Source organism: Anoplopoma fimbria, chromosome 19, assembly GCF_027596085.1.
Source record: "Anoplopoma fimbria isolate UVic2021 breed Golden Eagle Sablefish chromosome 19, Afim_UVic_2022, whole genome shotgun sequence".
Taxonomy (NCBI): Eukaryota; Metazoa; Chordata; class Actinopteri; order Perciformes; family Anoplopomatidae; genus Anoplopoma; species Anoplopoma fimbria.
Window position 1 is genome coordinate 8,067,212 of NC_072467.1, and position 23,507 is coordinate 8,090,718.

General features: G+C 43.8%; 1 protein-coding gene across 4 annotated transcripts in view; it reads left to right on the top strand.

Annotated features, from left to right (window-relative positions):
* Window positions 1-23,507, top strand: part of mob2a (MOB kinase activator 2a) — a 56,643-nt gene that overhangs the window by 21,769 nt on the left and 11,367 nt on the right. Inside the window, exon 1 of one of the 4 annotated variants that reach the window (XM_054620064.1) lies at window positions 707-977. The exons of 1 other annotated variant lie outside the window; for it this stretch is intronic. In XM_054620064.1, the coding sequence (XP_054476039.1) occupies window positions 940-977 (38 nt within the window). In that variant the 5' untranslated portion in view covers window positions 707-939. Of the gene's footprint in view, window positions 1-706; window positions 978-3,763; window positions 4,154-20,150; window positions 20,374-23,507 lie in introns of those variants that run through there. 2 more of the 4 variants (XM_054620065.1, XM_054620063.1) reach the window with 2 other exon arrangements.

A 23,507-nucleotide genomic window follows, 5' to 3' on the forward strand; every position in this document is an offset into this window, starting at 1 on the left:
CTACTTTGGATTTAAATGGCATTAATGGATCCTCAGTCCTATTCTTAGTCTTAAATCTGTCTCACTCTTCAGGCGTTGACAGGAGCTGTGTCGGGGTGGTGGAGTCTGGTTTGTGTTCAGCATATGGAGGAATATACATGTGTGTATTTATTTATATATATATATTTATATATATATTTATATATATAGCTCCCCAGATAGGAAACGCTGTTGAAACACGAGAGCTTCCCCAGGATCGTGAGTGAGGAGGAGGAGGAGGAAGCTGGCTCGCATCGATAACTAAAAGTCTATTTGATGTTTTTTGGGGTTTTTTGTTTTTTTTAGACGTCGCTTTTGTTCGGCTTTATGTCGCCGGGTGAACCCTTAGGAGAGGATCTAGATTTGGACATATTGAAGGAAAAATGTTCAAGTTGCATCTGGTGGTGTTTCGGGAGTAACCGCGCGGCGGTTTGCGTCAGCGTGGCTGTGCACGCACACAAAGCCTCCGCGAGACTCCGCGTAAGAATCACGGGCTTTGCTTCCAACGCACGAGCTCCCGTACGAGCTCCCGTACGAGCTCCCATTGTTTTAACCGAAACGCCTGCAGTCTGAAGAGTCGTTAACCCGGCCCCACGGAAACCAAACCAAGGGGGAACGAGAGGAGGAGGAGGAGGAGGAGGAGGGAGGTGGTCTGGGGAGAAAAAAAAAGATAGAGATAGATAGAGAGAGAGGGAGAGAGAGAAAAGGTGCTGAGGAGTGAGAGAGGACTGCAAAGGAACAAACTCCCGTATTGTTCCGCGTGCGTTTTTTCTTCCGCGGCCGTCCAGAGAGAGAGAGAGAGAGAGAGAGAGAGAGAGAGAGAGAGAGACGCGGTGGGGTCTTTTTCTTTCGGGCTGCGACAAAATAGCTGAAAACACAACGTCCATTCTGGATTTCTTTATCCGTTTCCTGTCGTCCAGGATGAGGTTTAAGAGGAACGGGTCCTATACGCTGAATAGGTAAGAGACTGATGTAATGTTAGCGGCGGTAACTTGATAATGTATTATCCATATGGAGAGAACAGGGAGGAGGAGGAAGGAGGAGGAGGAGGAGGGCAGCACCTTTTTTGTTTTTAATGCTTAGCTCATAAATCAGTTCACTTTCTCTTGTCATATTTCCACAGTGGCTCCTGGTGACTTCTTTATTGTAGTTCGTGTTATTTCTTTAATATCCTACGATAACTCTTCAGTAGAGCTAAAGGCACACTCACTTTTTTTATTAGAACATGATGCACTGAAGGCTACTTCTTCATTGTGATCTATATTATATTCCTTTATTGATCCCCATGGGGGAAATTCGAGTGTTGCAGCAGCTCAACTACACAGACACAGACAATAAATACACATACTATACTATACAACTACACAGACAATAAATACACCATATTAAGATCTTTTGAGGCCACATCTGATGGAAAAAAAACACCACTCTTTAACCCTATAGTTATTTTATAACCACACATATACAGTATGTTGCCATTGAATATATCATGTCAATTCCTCTCAAGGGCCCTGTGATTTCATTTCAATGTGGCCCCCACGTGTATTTCAGTCTGTGAGGCGGGATCAGGAGAAACCTGCCTGTCTCGCTTTTAAGGGGGGGGGGGGCTGGGCTCTCCCTTTTGTTTCCTCAACTCCATTATGGAAAAGAGCAAGATGATCTCTACTCTCTCTCTCTCTCTCTCTCTCTCTCTCTCTCTCTCTCTCTCTCTCTCTCTCTCTCCCCTCTACAGAAATACCCCCCTCTTGCCGTCCCATCACCCAGCAACTTTGTACGTGTTTGTGTGGCTGTGTGAATGATGTGCACTATGCGTGTCTGCCTCTTTCCTCCCAACTCACTCTCGCTTGGCATGATTGCAAACGGCCTGTTTTCATATCCTGCCGTTTCTAAACCCAGTCAGGAGTCTGCTCTGTCCCCTGCCCAGTGGTTCTCTCTCTCTCTCTCTCTCTCTCTCTCTCTCTCTCTCTCTCTCTCTCACCTCTCTCTCACCTCTCTCCAGCCTCATTGTGTTATCTCTCCAAGTCACAAGCTTATGAGGAAAAAAAGTCTTTCTTTGTCCATCTGCCATCTGGACGGATGTCTTGCTTTTATTGTTTGTCTGGATTTTATGATAAGGCCCTAAGGTTTTGAGGAAGTACACACACACACACACACACACACACACACACACACACACACACACACACACACACACACACACACACACACACACAAGGCGACCCGCAAGAACTTGCTCATATTGTTGAAAGTGACAGTTGACTTAACGGCAGTTTCACTTCTCTCACTTTTCCTCGGGCACTCCTTTTCCCCTTTTGCGTTGTTACAGGGCATATGGCCTTCCGCTGTACTTGAAACACACAAAAACACACATCCTGACTTTTAGCTACTGAAACACAAAGAGAGGAACGATCACTCCATACCCCCCATTGTGCGATGAACGTGCAAGCAATGGTTTCACGTGTGTTGCAAGTGTGTATTCCCGTGCCTGCAAGTGTTTGTGAGTGTGTGTGCAGGTGAGAGGGATGAGGTAATTAAACAGTGAAAGAGGCTGCTGTTAGCTCCTGGTGACTGGCCTCCAGGGAGGAGGAGGAGGAGGAGGAGGTAGAGGAGGGATGACGTCATGGAATGTAAAAAGTGCTTTGCAGAGCTTCTGCGGTCCGTCTTTGTCATCTTTTATCTCAAAAGGAGCAGAGCGAAGCAGCAGAGGGAGGACAGGCTGTGTTGTCCTGCGGTGTTGTGTGCAGCAGGGTTAGGTGGAAAAAAAAAAAAAAAAACCTCCGGTGTTTGACATTGAACGTCAGCGTTCAGCTGTGTCGGCTGCCTTTTGTCGTGTCTGACTGCAGCCTTCGATTACAGCATCACACACACCTGACCGCTGCGGTCCTTTTTGAAGCGTTGTGTGTGTGTGTGTTACTGTCCGTGTGTTTTGATGTGTAAAGCAGCAAGTGAACAGCAGAGGGCAAAAAGAAAGGGATTGCTCTTATTGAATGATGCAGGGAAGAGAGGAAAGAGATAAAATATATACAATGAACCCTGTGTCCTTCACCTTATTTCACCACACTACAACACAAGCACTCTGCAGTGATTGGCTCACTTCCTGGGGGCTGGACTCCGCGCCAGCCCCTCCCATCCCGTTCCTCTGCATCATTTATGTGAATGAAGAGTCACGGCGCTACGTGTACATCCAGTGCTGCCGGGCTATTCATTCACATGTGCAGCTCCTCCTCAGTGTTGACTCAAGAGTTGACAATTAGCCATGCTGTTTATAATTTAGCTACATAACACTTCATGTGCAAAAGCATGAAGAGGCTGTCGGCTCGCTGCACTTATTAACTGTCCAGAGAGGTTTGACAGGATTTTGACTCCGTCTCAGATTGAGCAAACAGTGCACGTGTTTGGTCTGTGTGAGCGATGGGTGGAGATGTTTGAGACGTATACAGATGGTTGAGATTGTCTGTCTCTCTCTCTCTCTCTCTCTCTCTCTCTCTCTCTCTCGCTGTGTCTCTCTCTCTCTCGCTGTGTCTCTCTCCCCTGCAGTCCACCCTGCGCTGGCCAGCGGTCAGCAGTCTGTTTATGGGACGCTGTTTGCCAAACTAATCTTTCCCGCCTTTCAAGTAGGAGCCAGCAAGCGAACGAGAGAGAGGGAGAGAGCAAGAGAGAGAGGGAGAGAGAGAGAGAGGGAGGGAGAGAGAGTGTGCAAGAGTGTGAATGTGAGGCAGGCAGTTGCAGTAGTCGGAAAGGAGAGTGAGAAAGAGAAACATGCTCAGAGTGTGTCTGGTTTTGTGAATTCTTTTTTTTTTGTTTGTTTTGAAAGTGCGTTTCTGCGTGTTCACTTTGCTGACTCACTTATCGGCCTGCGTGCATCCGTCCGTCCGTCCGTCCGTCCTTCCTTCATTCCTTCCTTCCTTCATTCCTTCCTGCGTTGAAGCCAGAGGCCGTTACAGAAGCTGTTCGATTAACAAAAGGTGCTATGCCGGAGCTGCTGCTGCTACACCTGTAGCCGAGTTTTGCAAGAGAGGAGCGGAGACGGGAAGGTGAAAGGAAGGGTGCTGTGGGTCGGAGCCTCGTCACCCCGGCTCTGCTTCACCACTGACTGGATGGGGGTTCTGGTGTGCTGCGACTGCTTCTTCTATCGGTAGTTAACAAAGTCACTCTTTCTCCCGTCTTGACCTTTCCTATCCCCTTTACTGTTGTTGTTCACTGCTGTTGTTGTTTACGTCATACTTTTCAGCATTCTTTAGCTTACATTGTTAGACCTTCATTAACCCCCCTCCTCCCAGTCACCCTCATCCCACTTCAGGCTCTCTGTTATGCTGCTGCGGTTTTGTAGGAGACATTTGAGGACAGTGCAGGCAGAGATTCTGCTGTAGTCAGACACTAGGGGGTATCATGACTTGTGGGAGGAGAGGAGGAGCAGTGGGGCATAGATGGCACACAGCCACCCTCTTCTAGCTGATTTGAAGGGGAGGTGTGTTTCGATTGTTGCTGGTTACAGGGTTTGTTAGGTGGTCAGGTTAAGACTAGTGTGGAATGAAACGGCATGTAGCCAGAAGTCAGCTAGTCAGTCAGGCTTGCAACTTTTCCTCTCATCCTCCTGTGTGCCCTCTTGGCGGTGCAGCACTGTTTGTTTGGACACAGTGTTCCCTTCCAAGGGGGCAGGGAGGTCCTTTTCCCTTTTTTTTCATTTTTTTTTGTTGTTTGCATAACATTGACCTCTCAGACTGTGCTCTTTTTTTCTGGTTATTAACAGCAGAATTTAGCCTCTCTTTGGTTTCCTATTTGGACCAACTATCATGTGTTGGAGAGACTCCTATAGCTGGTTGTTGTGCTTGAGAGAAAGCCTAGATGATTTGAGTTCGACTCTCTGGCAGTCGGAGCAGAAATGAACTGCTTCCCCTCTCTTGTGGTTGTGGGGCTAGCTAGCCTGAGCCTGCCTTTGACTGCTACATAAAGTCTAAATATAACTTTCTAGTTCTCTAAGGAGCGTTTTGATGGTGAGGATAAAATTGTAGCTTTAACGCAGACACACACACACAGCTGGATTAGATTAGGCCTCGCTGTGATTCAGAACTTTGTTTACACGGCACTGCTGCTTTCAGTATGAATAACAGCCTGCCGTTTATGTGTGTCATGTATCTGTGTGGCTGCCTATGTGTTATACATACAGTAGGCCTCGGTGAAATACACACAGAAGCCTTGTGCCAGGAATAGACCTACTTTATTATTTTCCCAACCAGTCATGATCAAGGCAGGGTTGGGACCTGGACAGTGCACTGATGGCTCATGGGCTCATTAAGACAAAATGGGCCATCACGTCTATTTCTGGCATTTCCTCTCCCTTGGCGTCTCCGTCAGTCAATCAGGCGGCTTGGCGGTGATGTCATATGGCTTGATTGATGTGTGTTTTTGGAGGCACACCCATCCAAACAGGTCCTTGTTGACCTCGGCCCGGGCTAACCCTCCGTCCCTTGGGCTCCAGTGTGTCATCTTTCAACAGTAGCATTGTGTGGAGTAGAAACTTCCTGCCAGCAATCCAAAAAACAGCCGTTTTTGGAGCGTCATCGTATGACAAAAAGTACAATAAAATGGAATTTGCCTTCGTCTTTTTAAAATATATATAACACTCAGGAACAAAGACTTAATGTACTAAACTATACTAGGCAAATTTAACAACAACTTCACCCTAAAATTGCATTAATATAATAAAACGATATCTCAGTTTAATACAATTTTGAACGATGTATTATGTTTACCATCATAAACAAACAAATAAGATTATCAACCTTTTTTGTCATAACATGCATATAAACACACAATTAAGATCATCAGTGCTACTTTACCGTCTGTCGGTTTGAAGCTAGAGTCAGCAGCCGGTTAGCTTAGCTTAGCATTGAGACTGGATACTAGAGGAACAGCTAACAAATAAATTGCATGTTATATCTCATTTTTTACCATACAAAACTGCCGGATAAAAACAACACATTGTGGTTTAACTGGGCTTTGTCAAAGGAAGTCTTTGGCAATGGAAATGACGATAGCATTGTCTCACATGTGTTCAGGGTCATGACACTGTTTTAATCTCATGTGCCCCATGTGTTTGCTGTTTGTTGACAGATTAACCAGTCTGGTTGGGATTTAAGTGTCAATGAGCCAATATTGAGACTGAAAAAAAAAAAGTGACTATTTAATGATTATAAAAGTGTTATAGACATGTTTTTTTATTTAAACCCTGAGTACAAATGTTAAACCAAGAGAGCAGAAAAAAGTCTGATAATAAAACAAACATTCATTAAGATGTATCTGTACCTAAATTTGTTATTCTGAGCTTTGGTTTGGCCTGTCAGCCTAGTGAAGTTGTCTTAGACCCCTCCTCACTGTAATCTCTACCTATGTTCATTGTCACATGTGAACAAACACACAAATTTGCTGGATCCATTTTCCAGGATCTCCTCCAACTCAACAGTCCCGAGGCAACTACGACAGTCGGAGTTGAATCCTGGGTCAAGTTCTCATTTAGCTTTAGTCAATTTTCTGATGTTTTTAGCCTTCTCCCTACAATGAAGAGCAAAGTTTATGTTGTGGCCATCATTGTACACAATTGCAGCGTGAAACAGAAAATGAGGTTTAACCTTTCCGTACCCTTATTATGTGTTGCTGTTGTCGTATTGCTGGAAAGCGGGCACACACAGCCCTCGAGGCTCCATCACATGACACAAGCTTGTGTGTGTGTTTTGCTCTCAGTGGATCATTTGGTAAATGTTAGAATGTGTGGCGCGGAACAATAATCATCATACTGTGTGTGTTGTATTGGCACAGCAGGCTGCACTGTTTTCCATGTGTCTCTCATTAGGCTATCTTTGGCAGGCCTGGCTGCCTCCACAGAGCCGAGGCGTGCGGCTCAACAAGGACACCATTCTCCACCAGCTAACCCCACACTCGTTCCCCTCAGCCAGGCAGACTCCCTCCTCGCGTTGCTGCCCCGTCTCTCAGATGGGGCTGAATTAAATCAAGCTGAAATGCACCCGTCTTTGAGGAAGGTTGGACTGCTTTGGCTAGCTAAATCATTATCTATGGAGTCCCTATTACTCTGCCATCAGATGAGCACAGGTCAGAAAAAAATCAGTATGGTTTAGATTTCTACATAACCTGTAGGGTTTGGATCTTGAATGTCATTTGTACTCTAGTCATACTGGAGAACAAACAAACCCCTTCCCAAGGTGTCTTTAGTTTACTTGATCCTGTCAGGACATGTGATACATTAGAGGCACATTAGCTGGTCAGTGCACATACAGTATAGTCAGTATAGTCTTGACCTGACTGATTGTCCTTCTCTACTTTCACCTGCCCTCCAGTCACTGCGGAGGGCAGACCTCACACACAGTTCCAGTTGCATAACAGTGTGTGTGTGTGTGTGTGTTTTCAGGGGCAGCCTAGTCCTGCTAGCTCAGGAGATGAGAAAGAGATGGCCTTGCACAAACCTCACCTCTGCTTTTAAATTCAGCCAGTCAGCCCGCATGCACACGCAGTCATGAACATTCTTTGCAGCTCTTTTGCTACTAAAACAACTTAATTTAGATAAACATATAAAAAGACACATTGAAGCAGGAAGCAGGGAATCATTGCAAAATTGTTTAGAGAACATAATAAGTGCTGAGCAGACAAGTATTAGTGCAGCGTGGAAGTTGTCTGTGTGAGGCAGCAGGTGCCCCGTAGGCAAGGACAAATTGCAGCTGGTTGGTGGCCCAATTGGCAAGTGGAGAATGGCTTCATTGTGTTTGGCTCACTTTGTAGGTTGGTCAGGTGGAAGGAAAAGGGGTGAGACAGAATTCAGAATCAAAACAAAGGCCTGGAGGGTTTATATGTGCTGCAAAGGTGGCAGGGAACTTGGTTGTAGCAGTTGTTTCAGCAGCAGCCCACGGCTTCTCTGTGCCCTCTCTTGGGAACACAGAGGCCCATTTTAAAGGGAGACAGGAAGTGCATTGGCGCCTCACTTCCTGTTTGTTGAGTTTGTCCCAGGCGAGAGGGAGAGGGAGAAGGAGGGGGTTGGTCTGGTGCAGCCCAATTTGAACGGAGAAGGTGGTGCTCACACACACACACACACACACACACACACACACACACACACACACACACACACACACACACACACACACACACACACTTACACACTTGCCTGCTGCATAGCTGTGTAATTGCCTCAGTGCTGCAGTGCCTTTGGCAGCTGTGCCCCCTCATTTGTTTCAATTATCTGCCATCTGACATGGCACTGTTACCAAGGATAGACCCTAGAGCAAGACAGGAAAAAAAACAAACAAGGAAGGTTTTAAGTTGTCTCCAGAAATACATCTTTATTATCATCATATTTCATACCTTAAAAGCACAGCTGGAGCACACCTACGTCATGTTCATATTCAGGACAAACACATTCACCTCCCTCTCTGTGAGGCTACATTTAATCAGAGAGTAGCTGTGGCGAAGAGGCTGATATGGAGCGAGCAGGAAAGCTGCAGAGTGCTGACTCCAGCATGTTCTGAGGTGACGTCCGTAACATTTATTATGTTCACTTGCAGAACTCGGAGGCTGCCGGCCAAATGAGGACTGACCTTAAATACCCTTCTGTACCGCTGGAGCTCTGATTTCTTCTTCTTCTTGTTATTTAAGCCTATTGTGTTGCAAACAGATGTGCACGATGCACTAGCAACCCTACCATCCCCCTCTAGAAGAGATGATGTCACCGCATCTTCTGAGGTGGGAACAGTTACTGCTCTAGGCCAATCAGAGGCTTGTTTACACCTGAATCCCTGGGCGAGGAGACATATATATATATATATATATATATATACACACACACACACACACACACACACACACACACACACGCTCAACTTAATTGTGTTAGTGCCGCTGATCTCTTCTGCTCATAAAAAGGGTGAGATTATATTTTTCCTGTCACAGCTCATCCTTTACCTTAGGATGTGATACGTCTGAGGAGGGCAGAGGAAAATGAGAACATGATTACTCGTCAATGAACTGAGATGGTGGAGGGGCACACAAGTCTCTGCTCGCACTGCTCAAAAAGGCATCTATTGATTTGACCTCTCTTGTGTCTCCTCTCAGTCCTTCTCTCTTTTATATTTCACCGGTAGCAGCTGCCTACACCCGCTTCCTTCCCTCGCTCATTGATGCACCATCTGTAGACCACAATGGTATTGTTTCCATCAAACATATGTGTTTTCTACATCTTTTCCCTGTCAGCAGACCGACAGAGGATGTGCTCTAATATTTCCTACATGCCAGTCTCTGACAAAAGGCAGGGCCTCACTGTGGTTTCACTGTCATCTCAGCAATGCCCCCAAGGCGCACAACAGGCGTGGCTTTGTCCAGGAATTTCCATAACATTTGATGAAGCTTCCCTTTGCCTCCAAGCTTCCCTACTCCCATGTACACCCCTTACTCTCCTCTGTTGGGGCCCAGACACAGAAACACATGACACCATTGCCACATCTAGAAACACCGCTCTGCCTTTGCCCTCCTGTCAAACACGTACACACTTTATGTTTTTCCTCTTGATTAGCCTTCGGAGACATTGACTGATATCCCAACACTATATCCTGTCGTGGCTAATTACTGGAAAACAGGTCTTTGGGTGGAGCACATTATCTTAATCTCAACCCGTGTGTGTTGTCAGTGTTTTGGACTAATCAGCACTATCTCTTGTTTTTGAGCTGCAGTTGTTTGGTGGCAGTGTTGATGTTGTTGTTGTTAAGGGTGGATATCCAACTGGTTAAATCACGCCCGCCTGCTTTCCAAGTATCTTCCTTGGAGAGATGAGACTTCCTCTCTGGGCAGAGAGAGGCGTTGCTTCTTGCCACATACAAACACACACATTAATGTAGGTCTAATCTAAGATGATTAGAGGTTACAACGCACACAGAGGGGTACTCACTAGATATCCGATTCAGCACTACTTTATTGTCCATTAGATTTGCATAAAATATACATTTGTCTTTGGCGCTGTCGTATAAGAAAATATACACCAAACACAACCATACACACATAACAGCACAGAGCAACTACGCATCTTCAGTGGATTGTTGTTCCACTGGCATGTAGTCCATTAAAACCTCACAACAGAGCACGATACTACGGTATTAACAATAAATATACACACACATTAAAATAAGTGATTATGTTGATTGCAGAATGTCCGACGAAGCGGCCCTGATTCGTGGCAGGGGGCTTAAGTGAGTCAGGGAGCACTGACTCGCTCATATTTTCCACCAGCTTGGTTTTTGGTTCGTTAATCTGTTGGCCTCCTTCAGTCACATGCTTCTCTTCACCTCTTTGCCAAATCCTGGGTGTGACCACTTCCTACGCTTTCATCCACTCAGTGTTAATCGAGCTCACACAATGGACCAGAGTTTCCTCTGTTATCAGATGCTGGCGAGATCTCGTCTAGTCATCTGGTGAGTTTAGGTTTCCTTTTTGTTTCTTTTTGCTTGACCGCTTAAGGATTTTTGGGCTGAACTAACAACCTTAATTAGAAGTTTTTGTTTTCTTAATTTTCTCATGATATTCACATGTTATATGTCTACTCATGTCCCTGAGTCATCACTTTAAGAACATAAAACAGAATGAAACAGAAACTATGGACAGAAACTATGGATGTCAGCAGCACTTGTTTATTTTTTTATGTGCCACTCATTGGTGTGTGTGTGTGCGTGCATGTGCAGGGAGGCACTGGCTGTACTCTTCTTTGAAAATGTCCTTGTTTTCTCTGTTTGGCCGTGTGGTTGTTGTGATTAGCAGAGCAGCAGATGTGAGTTGGCTGTTTTCAAAGCCAACCAGACTCGCAGAGAGCCCCTGCTGCCGTGACGACTCTAGCGATGCTCTCCAGAGATAAAGCCTACTGTACAGAATGCACTCGCTGATGGACACATAATGTTCGCACACTCACATCTGTTCGGAACGGTGTTAATGAAATAGACCACAGACATGAGTGTGTTCTCGGAAGCCCACGTCAGTCACTGAGATGAGAGATTATAAGGAAATTTGACAATGGAGGAAGGACAACACAAGTGATGAAGAATAAATGAGGTTTCATCCTTGAGGAACAACATCAGTACAAACCTATTAACTGAAATGCCCTCATTAATATTGCCATTTTTCTTAAATGACCTGTATGTAAATTATTCAACCAACATAACAGCAAATACTTACTTACTTACTTAAGGAATATTTGTTATTTGTATATGACTGGAACTTCACCTTTTTGTGGACTCAACCAGACCAGATTTCTCAACTAATAAAAAACAAAAACCTTAATATTAAAATGATTGAATACTATTGAAATACACAAACACTGATTTAAAAGAAAAGTGTCAAATCGATGTGAAATTGGAGTAAACAATTTACAAAAGCTTAGTTAACTTTACAAAAGATATGTATTTGGGAACTACTAAATAGATGCTACTCTTTGTTGAATATCATTTAAAGATATATTGATTTCTACAACTTGTTTACTGTTCGTCAGTAGCTCCAGCTCAGTTAGTTCAAAACTTGTCAGTTAGTTTTGAGGGTTAAAGAGCAAACGTCGCATTGAAGAGGGTGAAATAACATCTCAAACACCAACGTCGCTGATCGCTCACATGCCAGACAGTCTGCTGGAGTTGTATTGTCTGCAGATGAAGGAACTAGAGTCCTTTCTCTTGAGGTCCCCTGAACCTCTCATTTCGATCCCTCATTTTGTTTGTTATTGTTTGCATCTCACGAGCCGGGAGAATGCGCAGCCACTGCACGAGTTATGTAATAGAGCTATTGTTGGTGTTAAGAAGCGCACTAATAGGATTTGACTTGTGCTCTTTAGGCAGCATGCTGATCTAATCAGCTAGTTTTTAACTCATCATTGTTTCTGCTGACGTGATGGTTTTCTTTGATTCAGACTCGGGTTGGCCCCCGGGGTGATGCTGTGCCACACCGGTCTTTTTATGTGATATAGATTTTTAACATTGTTCACATAGTTAGCCTCATTTCATTTTCCCACGCTCTGTTTGAGTCAAACTGATATATAGAATGTCTCGACACAGTCTGTCAAGCAGAGATGATCTTTGTCTGCTCCACATCAATCAATCAGTCACTCACTCTCCACTGTTGTGAAGTTTGGTTTCTCAGGCCGTCGGTGCCAATTAATCAACTTTCCATGATAAATCCATGATAAAGGAACATTCTGTACATTTCAGTCTGTGTGTCTGTGTGTGTGTGACTGTTTGGTCTGGAAAGTGCTATAGGTTACATCCATATTCCCCTCAGTAGGAAATCTGTGTCTAAATGCCCTCATTTAGGAGTTAATGAGCTGGATCAGGGTGGGTATGCACAACACCCTCCTCTTTATCTGTCCATCATTTGCTTTCAACTCTCCGACAGTCGCTACAGTGCTGACTTTGTGTACTCTTGTTCTGTCTCATCTCCTCAAGAGCTCCTAGCGACTTTGCAGCTCAGCTACTTTGTAGTAGTGTAAAGAGAAAGAATGAAAAGAGAGCTCTGTTCAGCCCATGCACACATATGCTACCGACACACACACGCAGGCATCCTGTGCAAACATGGGTGCTACCCATATCCTTTTCCCGCCACCTCCTCTTGGCTTCCTCCATCTTTCCCTGTATTCCATGACGGTCTTTCTCCTCGATCCCCTCCACCTTATTCACCACTTTTCACACAGACACACAAACACACACACACAGAGACTACCTCTTGTGCTCCTGAGCAAACATTAGCTTTTAACCACAGCTCCCTTTGCACCTCTTTTTTTACATCACAAACTACCGTCTCCTTGCCCCAGAGCTCACCTCTCTCCTTGGTAAGGGGTTTCACTCTTACCAGTAGTGGAAAGTCACAAAAAACACACACACACACACACACACACACACACACACACACACACACACACACACACACACACACACAAACACTCTCACACACACAGAGCATCCACACCCTTATTATAAAACCTGGAATGGAAAACTCAGTCTAGCTGTGACGTCGTGTAAGTTTTAGACAATGTGTGCAGTGAGAGGCCTTTTCCAAGGGTGGATACTGTTCTCAGCTTACTCTCAGCTCTCTCCTTTCTTGAATGCATTAAAAAAAAAAAAAAAGAGTATTCATATCCCTTTTAACTTCTCTCCAGAGTCAGGTTGCTGCTTGTGCAGGTTTCAAAATATGTTTGACTTCCCTTCCCTGATGTGTACACTGTGAACATTTACATTTTGTGCCAGCAGGTGGCAGTGTTGCTCTCACACCTGTGTGTGTGTGTGGGTGTGTGTGTGTGTGTGTGTGTGTGTGTGTGTGTGTGTGTGTGTGTGTGTGTGTGTGTGTGTGTGTGTGTGTGTGTGTGTGTGTGTGTGTGTGTGTGTGTGTGTGTGTGTGTGTGTGTGTGTGTGTGTGTGTGTGTGTGTGTGTGTGTGTGTGTGTGTAAAAAAAAAAAAAGGAATGTTCCTCTCACAGGCCCAGCACTACAGCCAAACCACCCTGTGCACTCTTGTGTTTCACTGGAGCTGTAATCTGTTAGTAATGTTTTGGTTTGGTTCAGAAATGTTCAGAATTTTATCTATAGTTTGGGGATCAGCAGGTTTAGTTTGTGTGTGTGTGTGTGTGTCCTAACCTCAGTGCCAAGGTTATCATATTCTTTCCCAGGAAACACCACATTCTTTTCCTTTTTTGAGGTTTATTAGAGTTCTGGGAAGGCGTGTAGCCTTCAGTAACCTTTTCTGTTTCCTCCAGCAATGCCCAAGGCATAACACATGCAAACACCTACAGTAATGTTCAAGTATAATAACTAAAATATCATGAGAGCCACCAGTTTGAACAACAGTTACCTTAAAGTGCACTGAAAAAAAGAACTACAATTCCATGACAACCGAGCAAAACCCCCTCTTCTGATAAAGATCATTTGATTTGATCAAAAGCTCCGGAACAACTAGTAAATGGACCGTGTGCAAGATTGTTATCTCTATTCCTGTTTCCAAAGTCAAGAATGAATTCGGATGAAATTCTGAGAAGAAATGCTCAGAACCTCAGCTTATAAGCGTTACTCAAATGATCTGGAATCCTCTAAACCCTTCCGTGATGGCTTCACTCACTCCTCCGTTCACAAGGTTTAAGTCGTTATATAAGTTCACAGTACACCCACCATCCAACACTGTCTCTCCTTTGTCATGTGATTAATCTCATGACTTTGATTGAGAGTGACCCTAACAGGAAAGAAAGCCTCATTACCAAAATAAATGACCTGCAGCCCTGAGGACAAAGTCACATTCTGTATGGCCACCTCACCTGGCTTTTCCACTTTGACCTCTAACCCCACGACCTTGCTGCCTCTGTCAGTTCCTTCACCATTAGCTGACCTTGTACCTGATCCTCTGGGCTCTCAGGTACGAGCCTGGATGCGTGTGTGTGTGTGTACGTGCTCTTAAACTTGACAGACAGGTGTTTGGCTGCCCAGGTGGGGAATTATGGGATGGATCGAGACTCTCTCCTGCTAAGGAATGTTGGGAGGAGGAGTACAGCGAGCCGCCAGGGCATGCTGTGACAACCTCCCACGTTGAGACAAACTCTTTCACTCCTCTCATCCTAACTTCTGTTACACAATCTTTGTTCAATCCATTTTCTGTTCTGGTTTTGCCCTCTCTTCACCCCTCTCACTTAACTAATCTCAACTGCTCCCCCTTTCTCACTTCCTTCCTCCTTGTCAGTTGCCTTCACCCATTCTCATCCTCCATTTTTCTCCTCTTCATATTCCATTCTGGCCCAGATTCCAGCTGATATGATAGTGCTTATTCTAAGCAGTATCCATGGAAATGGTCATTTATAAAAGTCTGGACACAAGTCTGGTATTTCTCATCTCCTGTCTTCCATCTGGCTAAAGCCCTCTCTTCCTTTAGTCATAAACCAGTCACAACATGGCCTCCTCTCTTTCAAACATACTGGGCTACTCTCTCACTTTGAATTGGCTCCAGAAAATATGCAGAAATAGTTTAAACTTTTCAAAATCTGAACTAATCTGACTTCTGATTGGATTATGAGTGCAGTGGCAATTAGGCAGAAGGGGAATCTTCCTTTGTGCCATTGCTACTGTTAGATGGAGCATTAAGATTGAACCTTATATATTTGCTATTGCTGTGCACACATCTACCTCCCAAACAAGAAAAACCAAGTAAAACGAAACATTTTAGATCTCCTACACTTGACCTCCTTTAACTGACTCTTCGTGTTGCTCTTCTTCCTCTTCTCTCCTTTGTTTATGTGGGCTGCGTGTGCAGAGAGCGGCGGCGTGTCTTTGCATGCAGCCCTTCCCCTACAGGAATGCAGAGCAAAGTAGAGATGAAGCTAGAGAGGAAAGGGGCACACATGCAAAGAGAGAAAGAGGACTGAAATTCCTTTTGGTTGGAAAGAGTTTGAGAAGATAAGTCAAAGAAAAACTGATATGATAGAAAAAGGTACTCCAAGCCATTAAGTGCAGAGGTAAACTCCTGCATGCCGACTCTGGTTTTTGTCTTCACATGCTGTATACATACTCAGTAGTATGCAACGCGCACACTCAAATAGTTGAAATGAAGGCTAAAGGGTTGAGGTTGGTTTTTGGGGGTCTGGATTGGCTGTTTTGCCTTTTCTAGGTTTCAGTTTTATTTTTATTTTTTCTAGAAGGAGAAGGTGGCAGGCCAATAAATTACTTTTGCTATAAATATTTTAGCTGTGGCAGCAGAAATGGCTCTCTTTTGTCTAATTGCGTTGGTTGACATTGCTGGTTTGGGTCGCTGGGTTCAGTGTGCAGAGTGTCTCTTGGCCCTGCTGACCTTTTATCTAAGCCTATAGAAAACCCCTCGGCACTAAAGACCTTCATTCTGCAGTGTTTTCACTGGCTAAGACCTTACCTAAACACACTAGGCCACTCCCTCACACCCAAAAAGCAATGATAACTGAAGGTCTTACAGAGCAACTTGGAACTGCTCTGATTTTCATTTATTCATTTTGATGTCACCGCGGTTGGCTGCCTGACTGTCTGTCAGTTTGATCCATGGCTATGATTGGCTGGAGATGTGCTTTGGAAGGGCAGGGACTGAGCTGTTGCCAGGCCCCAAGGCGCATCTGCTGCGGTTGTGACTCATCTGCTGCTGGCCTGGAATCAGTGTTTTCTTTGTCTCAAATAGGTGGAATGTCCGCTGACTTTCAAACCCAACCTGTTGAGCCAGCCTTCCATCCTCCCGGCAGTGAAGAGGCCAACTCACTTTGTCAAAAATGTCCTAATCATTGGGGCAGTTTTTTTTTATATTTTTACGTGAGTGTTGCTGTAGTTCTTATAGTCCACTGTCTCTTTCTTGTATCAGTAGATGGCTAAAAGGGGCTGCAGTTTAGTTCTTGAGTTTTTTAACATACCTTTTTCTTTTCTTTTTTTAACTATCGCCTCCTAACTGGTGCTTTACAACGTCAGCACTGTAATGACTTGAATTACTAGCAATTTGCTCCACCCCAGTCTTTATTTTCCTTGTGTTATCTGTTGGTCTGATTAGTTATTGCCGTAGTTATCTTGCGCATTGTTATTTCTTCCCTGATCAGATTGAGGCTAAACATATCCATCAGTCAGCAAGTGACGTCAAAGTGTTTCCATAAACAGCTTTTATATCTTCTCCTCCCCTCTTTTTAATGAGTGATTAAATCTAGGGCCTTTCTGTATCTCCAGTGTGGTTGATGTTTGATGTGGGCAGCCTACTTGAGCAGCTTGTTATAACTGATAAAAGTAATTTAGTTATTTAACCCTTAAAGTTTCTTTTATGTAACCCCAAGTATCCCACAAAGTCAAAAGTAGGCTGTTTAATCTCTTATCTTCGCCACCAGTGCTCCCTGTGAAAGGTTGAGGCCTACGTACATGCAGTTAACATCTGGTTCGGGGAGAGCAGATGGCACATGACTGATGCCATGTCTTGTCTGCATTGTGGAAGGGAATGTGTCTGTGACGTTAGCAGAGAAGAAAGAGTAAACCTCTGTCCTCCAGACGATGGTATGTGGCCGTTGGTTTCCATCCACGTCAGACGTTGCGCAATAGGGTCATCTATATACAGCTCAATGGCACCGTCTCTGTCTCCTTCTGTTCTGTTAGCCTGCAGATCACATGACACGTTAAACTACAGGTGTGACTACATATTACTTGTTTAGCCAAAGAAAAGGCCATGTTGAGTTCAAAACCACCTCCTCTTTTCACTTTCATACCTGATTCACTAATGCGCTTTGTCCACACTATGTCAGCAGTGAATGTAGAGGCCTAGGTGAAGCTCCAGTGATTTTGAATGGATGTCTTCTATTTTCAGTGACGGCACGGATCCAGTAGTTCAAAGCAAATTAATGGAAAGTTCCCCTTAGCACGGGATTTCCATTACACCAACACACTGCTTTTATCTTGGGTGGTCACAAGTAGCACATGAGTACTTCATGTATCAAGTTTAACAACAATTTTACACTGTAATATGTCACACAACTCTTCATATACAATATGTTAAGGTTCATAAACTGTAATAATAGCAGCCGTACAATAAGTTTCTTGAGATAAATAGTTTGAGTTTGGTAAAGTTTTGATTTAAATCAAAAACTTAACAAGATTACAAAGCTGACCAGACATCTGATGACCGTTTGCAGTACAGTTTGCCTTTCTCAGTGCTGCGGACACATTCCAGTTGCTATAAAATAAATCATTGACCTTTTTATACTCTTACTATTATATACAACACAACAACCCCAGTACCCACCACAAACCACTCTCATACTCCGTCACAGGTCCCATATCCCCTCACCAGCTTGTCCAGTCACTCACCTGTTTGCACAGTCGGTGATTTGTGCATACCCCCCCCCCTTTGCACTGTTCTTTGTATTCTTTATGGGCCAGGCCAGGCAGGCTGATGCTATTTTTAGCAGCAGGGGAAAAGTCGGTGCCCTGTTCTGGTCTCTCTCCCCTCAACCCCTGCTCCTCACTGGGGCCCCTGGATCACCCAACTCCACCCACCAAACCCCAGCCCGGTGCGTACTAGTGTGGTGAGAAGGAGGGCAGACACTCGTGTAGGATGCGGGTTGCAGAGAGGCGCCTGTCAGACCCTCTGCTCCCTTTGATTCTTTCAGATCATTTCTTTGGATCATATTTAAACATAAACAAGCGGCGCCTCAGAGGATCCAACAGTCCACAGTGAACATGCTCCACCAGCATGTCTGCAGACACTACACACCTTTGCACACACAAATGTCATACTCCCATGCATACACATATGCACATACAACACCCTCAACAATCTCTTTAATCTTCCTCACTTGGCTACTTGCACCCACCCACTTAGAGGAGTGCACATTGCTCTACAGATCCCATAGATTAGTGTGTCTTTGTCTGTGTCCATGCTACAGTATTTCTCACATCTGCAGCTCCACCGTGGCCCCACAAGTTTTTTTTCTGTGGAGACAGAGAGGAAAAACAGACTTGTTGAAGAAGAAAAGGGAGACAATGAGAGGGTGAGGCAAGTAAAACAAACCAAGAAAGGGAGGAGAAATGTGTGAAGAGAGCAATCAGGGAGAGAATAAGAGAGGACGTTTGTTGAGAGGCAATAATTAGAGGGAAGAAGGAATGATGGCTTCCTAACACTAGTTGTGACCTTGTTGTGCGTCACTCGACTCCATTTGTTAATCTCCTCATGTTCCTATTATACTTTAGTGTTATTGGCTCAACTCTCTGTTGACAGTTTGAATTCACATTAAACATTTAAAAACATGTCCATCATATGAAACTTCTTAAATGATTGTTACAAACAATCACCTCGCCCCACAGACTCGCACAGAAAACTCAAGATATTCCTATGAATCTCTCTTTAGCTCTAAAACAGGCTTAGTTTGATTCCCTCACTGGTTCCTCACCTTTGACGTGTTTGAGCACGACATGACTGCTGCCAGACTGACATAGTTGGACTCAGGTGAAGTTCAGAATCAACACGTGGAATGTCGCCCCACAGTCACTGAGTGCACGCTTCACGCACACTTTTAACAAAGGTTGTGTGTGTGAGCTGCGTTGTAGCGGTGAACCTGTTTCAGGGACTGGTTTTTTTTTGAGCCCGCTTTTTTCCTGTTTTTACATTATGATTGTTTTATTGTAGTTTAAATAGCGGATCCAACTTCAGAAAAAAATGTTTTTATTAGAATTTCAATAAAAGTGGTCCACTTACTAGGTTTTTCAACAGCTTTCAACCACATTTCACAGTCTTCATTAGCAAATGAGTTTGCTCATTTTCAAAATTTGCATTTATTGTGACAAAATAATAACATAACCCGTTGATTTATTTAAGAAACCCGCTTACGGTCAAAGCTGTATTTCTGGGGCATTAAGTTATATACAGTACCAGTCAAAAGTTTGGACACATCAATGGTTTTTCTTTCTTTCTTTCTTTCTTTCTTTTTCTACATTGTAGATTAATATTGAAGACATCCAAACTATGAAGGAACACATATGGAATTATGTGGTAAACAAACAAATGCTCAACAAACCAGAATATGTTTTATATTTTAGATTCTTCAAAGTAGTTGAATGAGAAGGTGTGTCCAAACCTTTGACTGGTACTGTACTTATAAACTAAAACATTAGACGTGATGTATTACAAGCTCTTCTCTGGGCTGCTATAAATATTTACCTTTTAATTTAATTTATTCCATCGTGGTCCGCTGTTATAAGCTCATCACCTGTTGCTACATTGTAACTACACTTAGTAGTTTTCGTAGTAATTTGTTCCTGCACTATACTTTTGCTCTGGTTTATGCTTTAAGATGCTTGTTTAAGAAAGGAGATGCACTTATGACCTCTGGTGACTAGTAGTTCTCTTGAATACCTATGTTGAATACACTTCCTGTAAGTCGCTTTGGATAAAAGCGTCTGCTAAATGACTGTAATGTAATGTAATGTACACTTGAACCACGTCCACATGGGCAGACTCTGACGTTACCACGCCCCGCCCACCAAGCACTCTCCTCTTTCGCTGATTGGACGAGAGGAGACAGAAAAGGAGGCCCCTCGGTAAACTTGACAAAGTTTTTCTGTTTCTGCGGTGCAGTATTTGAGTCAGAGCTTCAGATAAACCCAGCCCTGGTGTGATTCGGACACACTTACGTTACACCTGAATACTGAATACGTGAGATATTCCGACCCTGCATCTTGATGTTTTAAACTATGGTCGGTGATTTCTGCTCATTTTCTGGAGATAAAACGGACATGCACTCCCAGAAAAACTCCAAAAACGGACTAAGTTGCAAGATGGTGCTTCAGGCTGTCGGGAAAGTACTAAGGTAAAAAAACAAAACTGCGCTCCTGTTTTAACTTGACAAAGACGTGTCGAGCCTGCGCTGTGAATGTGACATTTTAAATATATATTTATGAATGTTTGAGGGACAGAGAGGGTAGTATTGTCAAAGAAAACAACGTGTTGCTTTTGGTTAGATGTCGGGTCATGTTGCTTTCCTCCGCAGAAGCCAAAAACCTTGTTGTCTGTATGTTTGTAGTGTTTTTTTCCCCCGACTTCGTAATGTATCTGTAGTAGTTTTATTACAATGTAACGGACGTCTAGTGACTCTTACTGGTGGTTTACACTGAGTAAAGCTACATTGTGCTGATTGTCCTCCTACAGCCTGCCTAGGACCAAATGCAGGAGCCTTGTGTTTAGATCTGTTTTAAAAGATCAGAAACTGTCTCCTCTTTAATCACTGAAGTATTAGGATGCTCCGTTTCTGGGGTCACAGGCAATTTACCAGGTGGTGATGGTGGGGGGGACGTGTAGCCTGAACGCCTCATTCCTCTTTCTGCAACTCTCACTAACAAGACTCAACAAGAGCACGAGAAATGTGACACTGTCTCCTCATCTAGTCACGTAAATGATTTAAGCCACCGAACTAAGGTTTTAGCTGAAACCATCCAAACAGTAAATTATTTTAAATCAGAGCTCAAATTGTTAAATAGTTTTTGAAATGAAAGAAAAAAATGAGCACAGCATGGTTAGTGTTAAGTTAAGCAAGCATATGAATACTTATTGAATCCTATCTCTGAGCATCCTATTTACACTGCTGGCTACATCATCATCTAGAAACACATAATTTAGGACTAGAACTGAAACATCTGATTGCTCTTGTGTCACTTTTTGTTGCTATAAACATTTGTTTTAGGTTGTTTCCTCTTGATGGAAAGCATTTTGACCTATATTTGAAGAGTGTAACAGTGTGTTTGTGTGTCATACAAAGGGACACAAACAACAACCCCGGTGTTGATTAATCACCGTGGATAAGAAATGGAATTCAAGAAGATATACCAATGTCACAGCGGTTGTGAACAAGGCAAATATTTAACCCAGTGTGTGTACTTACCCTGTATGTGTCATGTGAAGAAGACATGCAGTCATCATGAGTGTGTTCCTCCGGGGGACGGACCTTAATGCTTTTGGTGAGGTTTCCTCTTACCTTTCAAGTCAGGGGACAGGTGTGTTTTCAAACAGCAGCCCAAAGGGCACATGCCTCAAAACCTATTATCGTCGGTGCAGATGTTGAGAATGATGGCGAGCAGAATACCCACCGTGTTAGGATCTCTGAAGAGATTGTAAGCGGGATGTAACGGAGGCAGCAGAGAGTATTATTGTACAGTATGGTGTTATGTCTGTTGCAAGACCTGCAGCAGGTTGAGACAAGTTTTGCTACTTTTTATTTAACTGGGAACTCAACTGCCTTGTTACTTAAGAATTCATCTGGTTAACCAGGAACTTCACATTTAAGTTATTTACCTGAAAGGGACCAACGTTCTTTTTTTTTTTTATAAATATGACGTACCTGTTTATAGCTCCACTTTTAACCAGTTTCCTCCTTCACGGAACGGTTGAATACCGTTGGCTTGGATGTAGGTATGAATGCTAGACTGGAAAAGATAGCTATCGATAGCTTTCAACCGTCCAGTCCCCTGAGAGTAAATATGTCAGCCTGTACACGCTAAAACGATTTTTCAGAGTTTTCTCATTTCTGGCTCATCTTGGCTTTTTTTAATACGGTTTGTGTGAGGAATGAATCCACACACGCACACACACATTCCCTCTTTGTTACACCATTTTGATTCAGAACCCATTCAGAGGGACTGATTGGTTTGAACAGAGTGAAGATAAATGTCATTCAGCAGGTATCATCTATGTAAATCGCTTCCTATCGTGCCAAATCAATGGCGGAACTAACCTTCTTCCAACAAGGTTATATTTGCCCAGTGCTGAACCAGCGGCTCGTTCTTATCTCAACCCCAAACCCCCTTTCCTGTCACACACGTGTGTTGTGATGTTGATGAGGCTGCATTATAGTTCAGGCAGGGGGTCCTTACATACTCTGCAGGCCTGAGGGCCACTGAATGGGATTTAGCACAGGATGACAAGGGGAAGGGTAGGTAGCCAGAAACATGGTCTGTTGTTGAATTAGCTGTGTGTGTGTGTGTGTGTGTGTGTGTGTGTGTGTGTGTGTGCGTGTGCGTGCGTGTGTGTGTGTGTGCACATGTTTAGGCCTGCTTCAATTCTCATTTACTGATTTACAGTGCTGCTGACGCCCCCGGTGATACTACTGATTAAGTGGTGGCAGCTGTGCATTCTTTGTTTTTGTTTCCCTCTTATCTCCTCACTCCAGAACTAAAAGTGACTGTTTCTGACTTAATTACCAACTGTTAATTACTGATTTTTGAAAATACACAAAAACTTCAGGCACAACTTTGACAGCACAGTTACTCTGTAGACTTTAGCACTGCAAGGCACAACCACTGGGTTAGTCCTCCCTTAACCCAGTCTCTTTTTAGCCCTATAATGGCTGCTGTGGTTTAGCTTTGGTGTGCTCAGACTGCCTGCTCTCCTCTGTCCGTGGTTTTTCGGGGAAAAGAGCCATCGAGTCTATTCAATTTGAATCCTGAAATAGATCGGGAGGCCAGGCTTGGAGAAAACTGATCCTCTTCACTGAAGCTGCTCTTTTTACAAAATGGCAGAGTTCATTCACTCAGCTTTAGTGTTATCGACTGAGATAGGAGCGTAAACGTATAGTGTAAATCCCACAATCAGTTGACAAAGGAGGGAGCAACTTCCTGACATTTGATTGATTCAGTATTTGACCTATCAGGTGTTTGCTTAAAGGTCGGTCAGAAGTGTTTGAGTTCTGTGGTGCTCCTGGGAGGAAGGCCTCTGATTGTTATCCCTTATATCCTTATCATACACACCGGCTGTTTAATAGTACAATGAAAGCATATCTTTGCGCCTTGGAGCAGCTGGTCTTGTTCCAGAGAGATAACAGAAATGTAACAAAAAAAAGATGTTTTCACTCATCTGAATCTCTGCCGAAAATTAAGTTCTTCTCTGAAATGAAGATTTTAGAAATAGGATCATTTTACCCTCCCTAAATGGTTCATTTTTTACAGTCGTCTT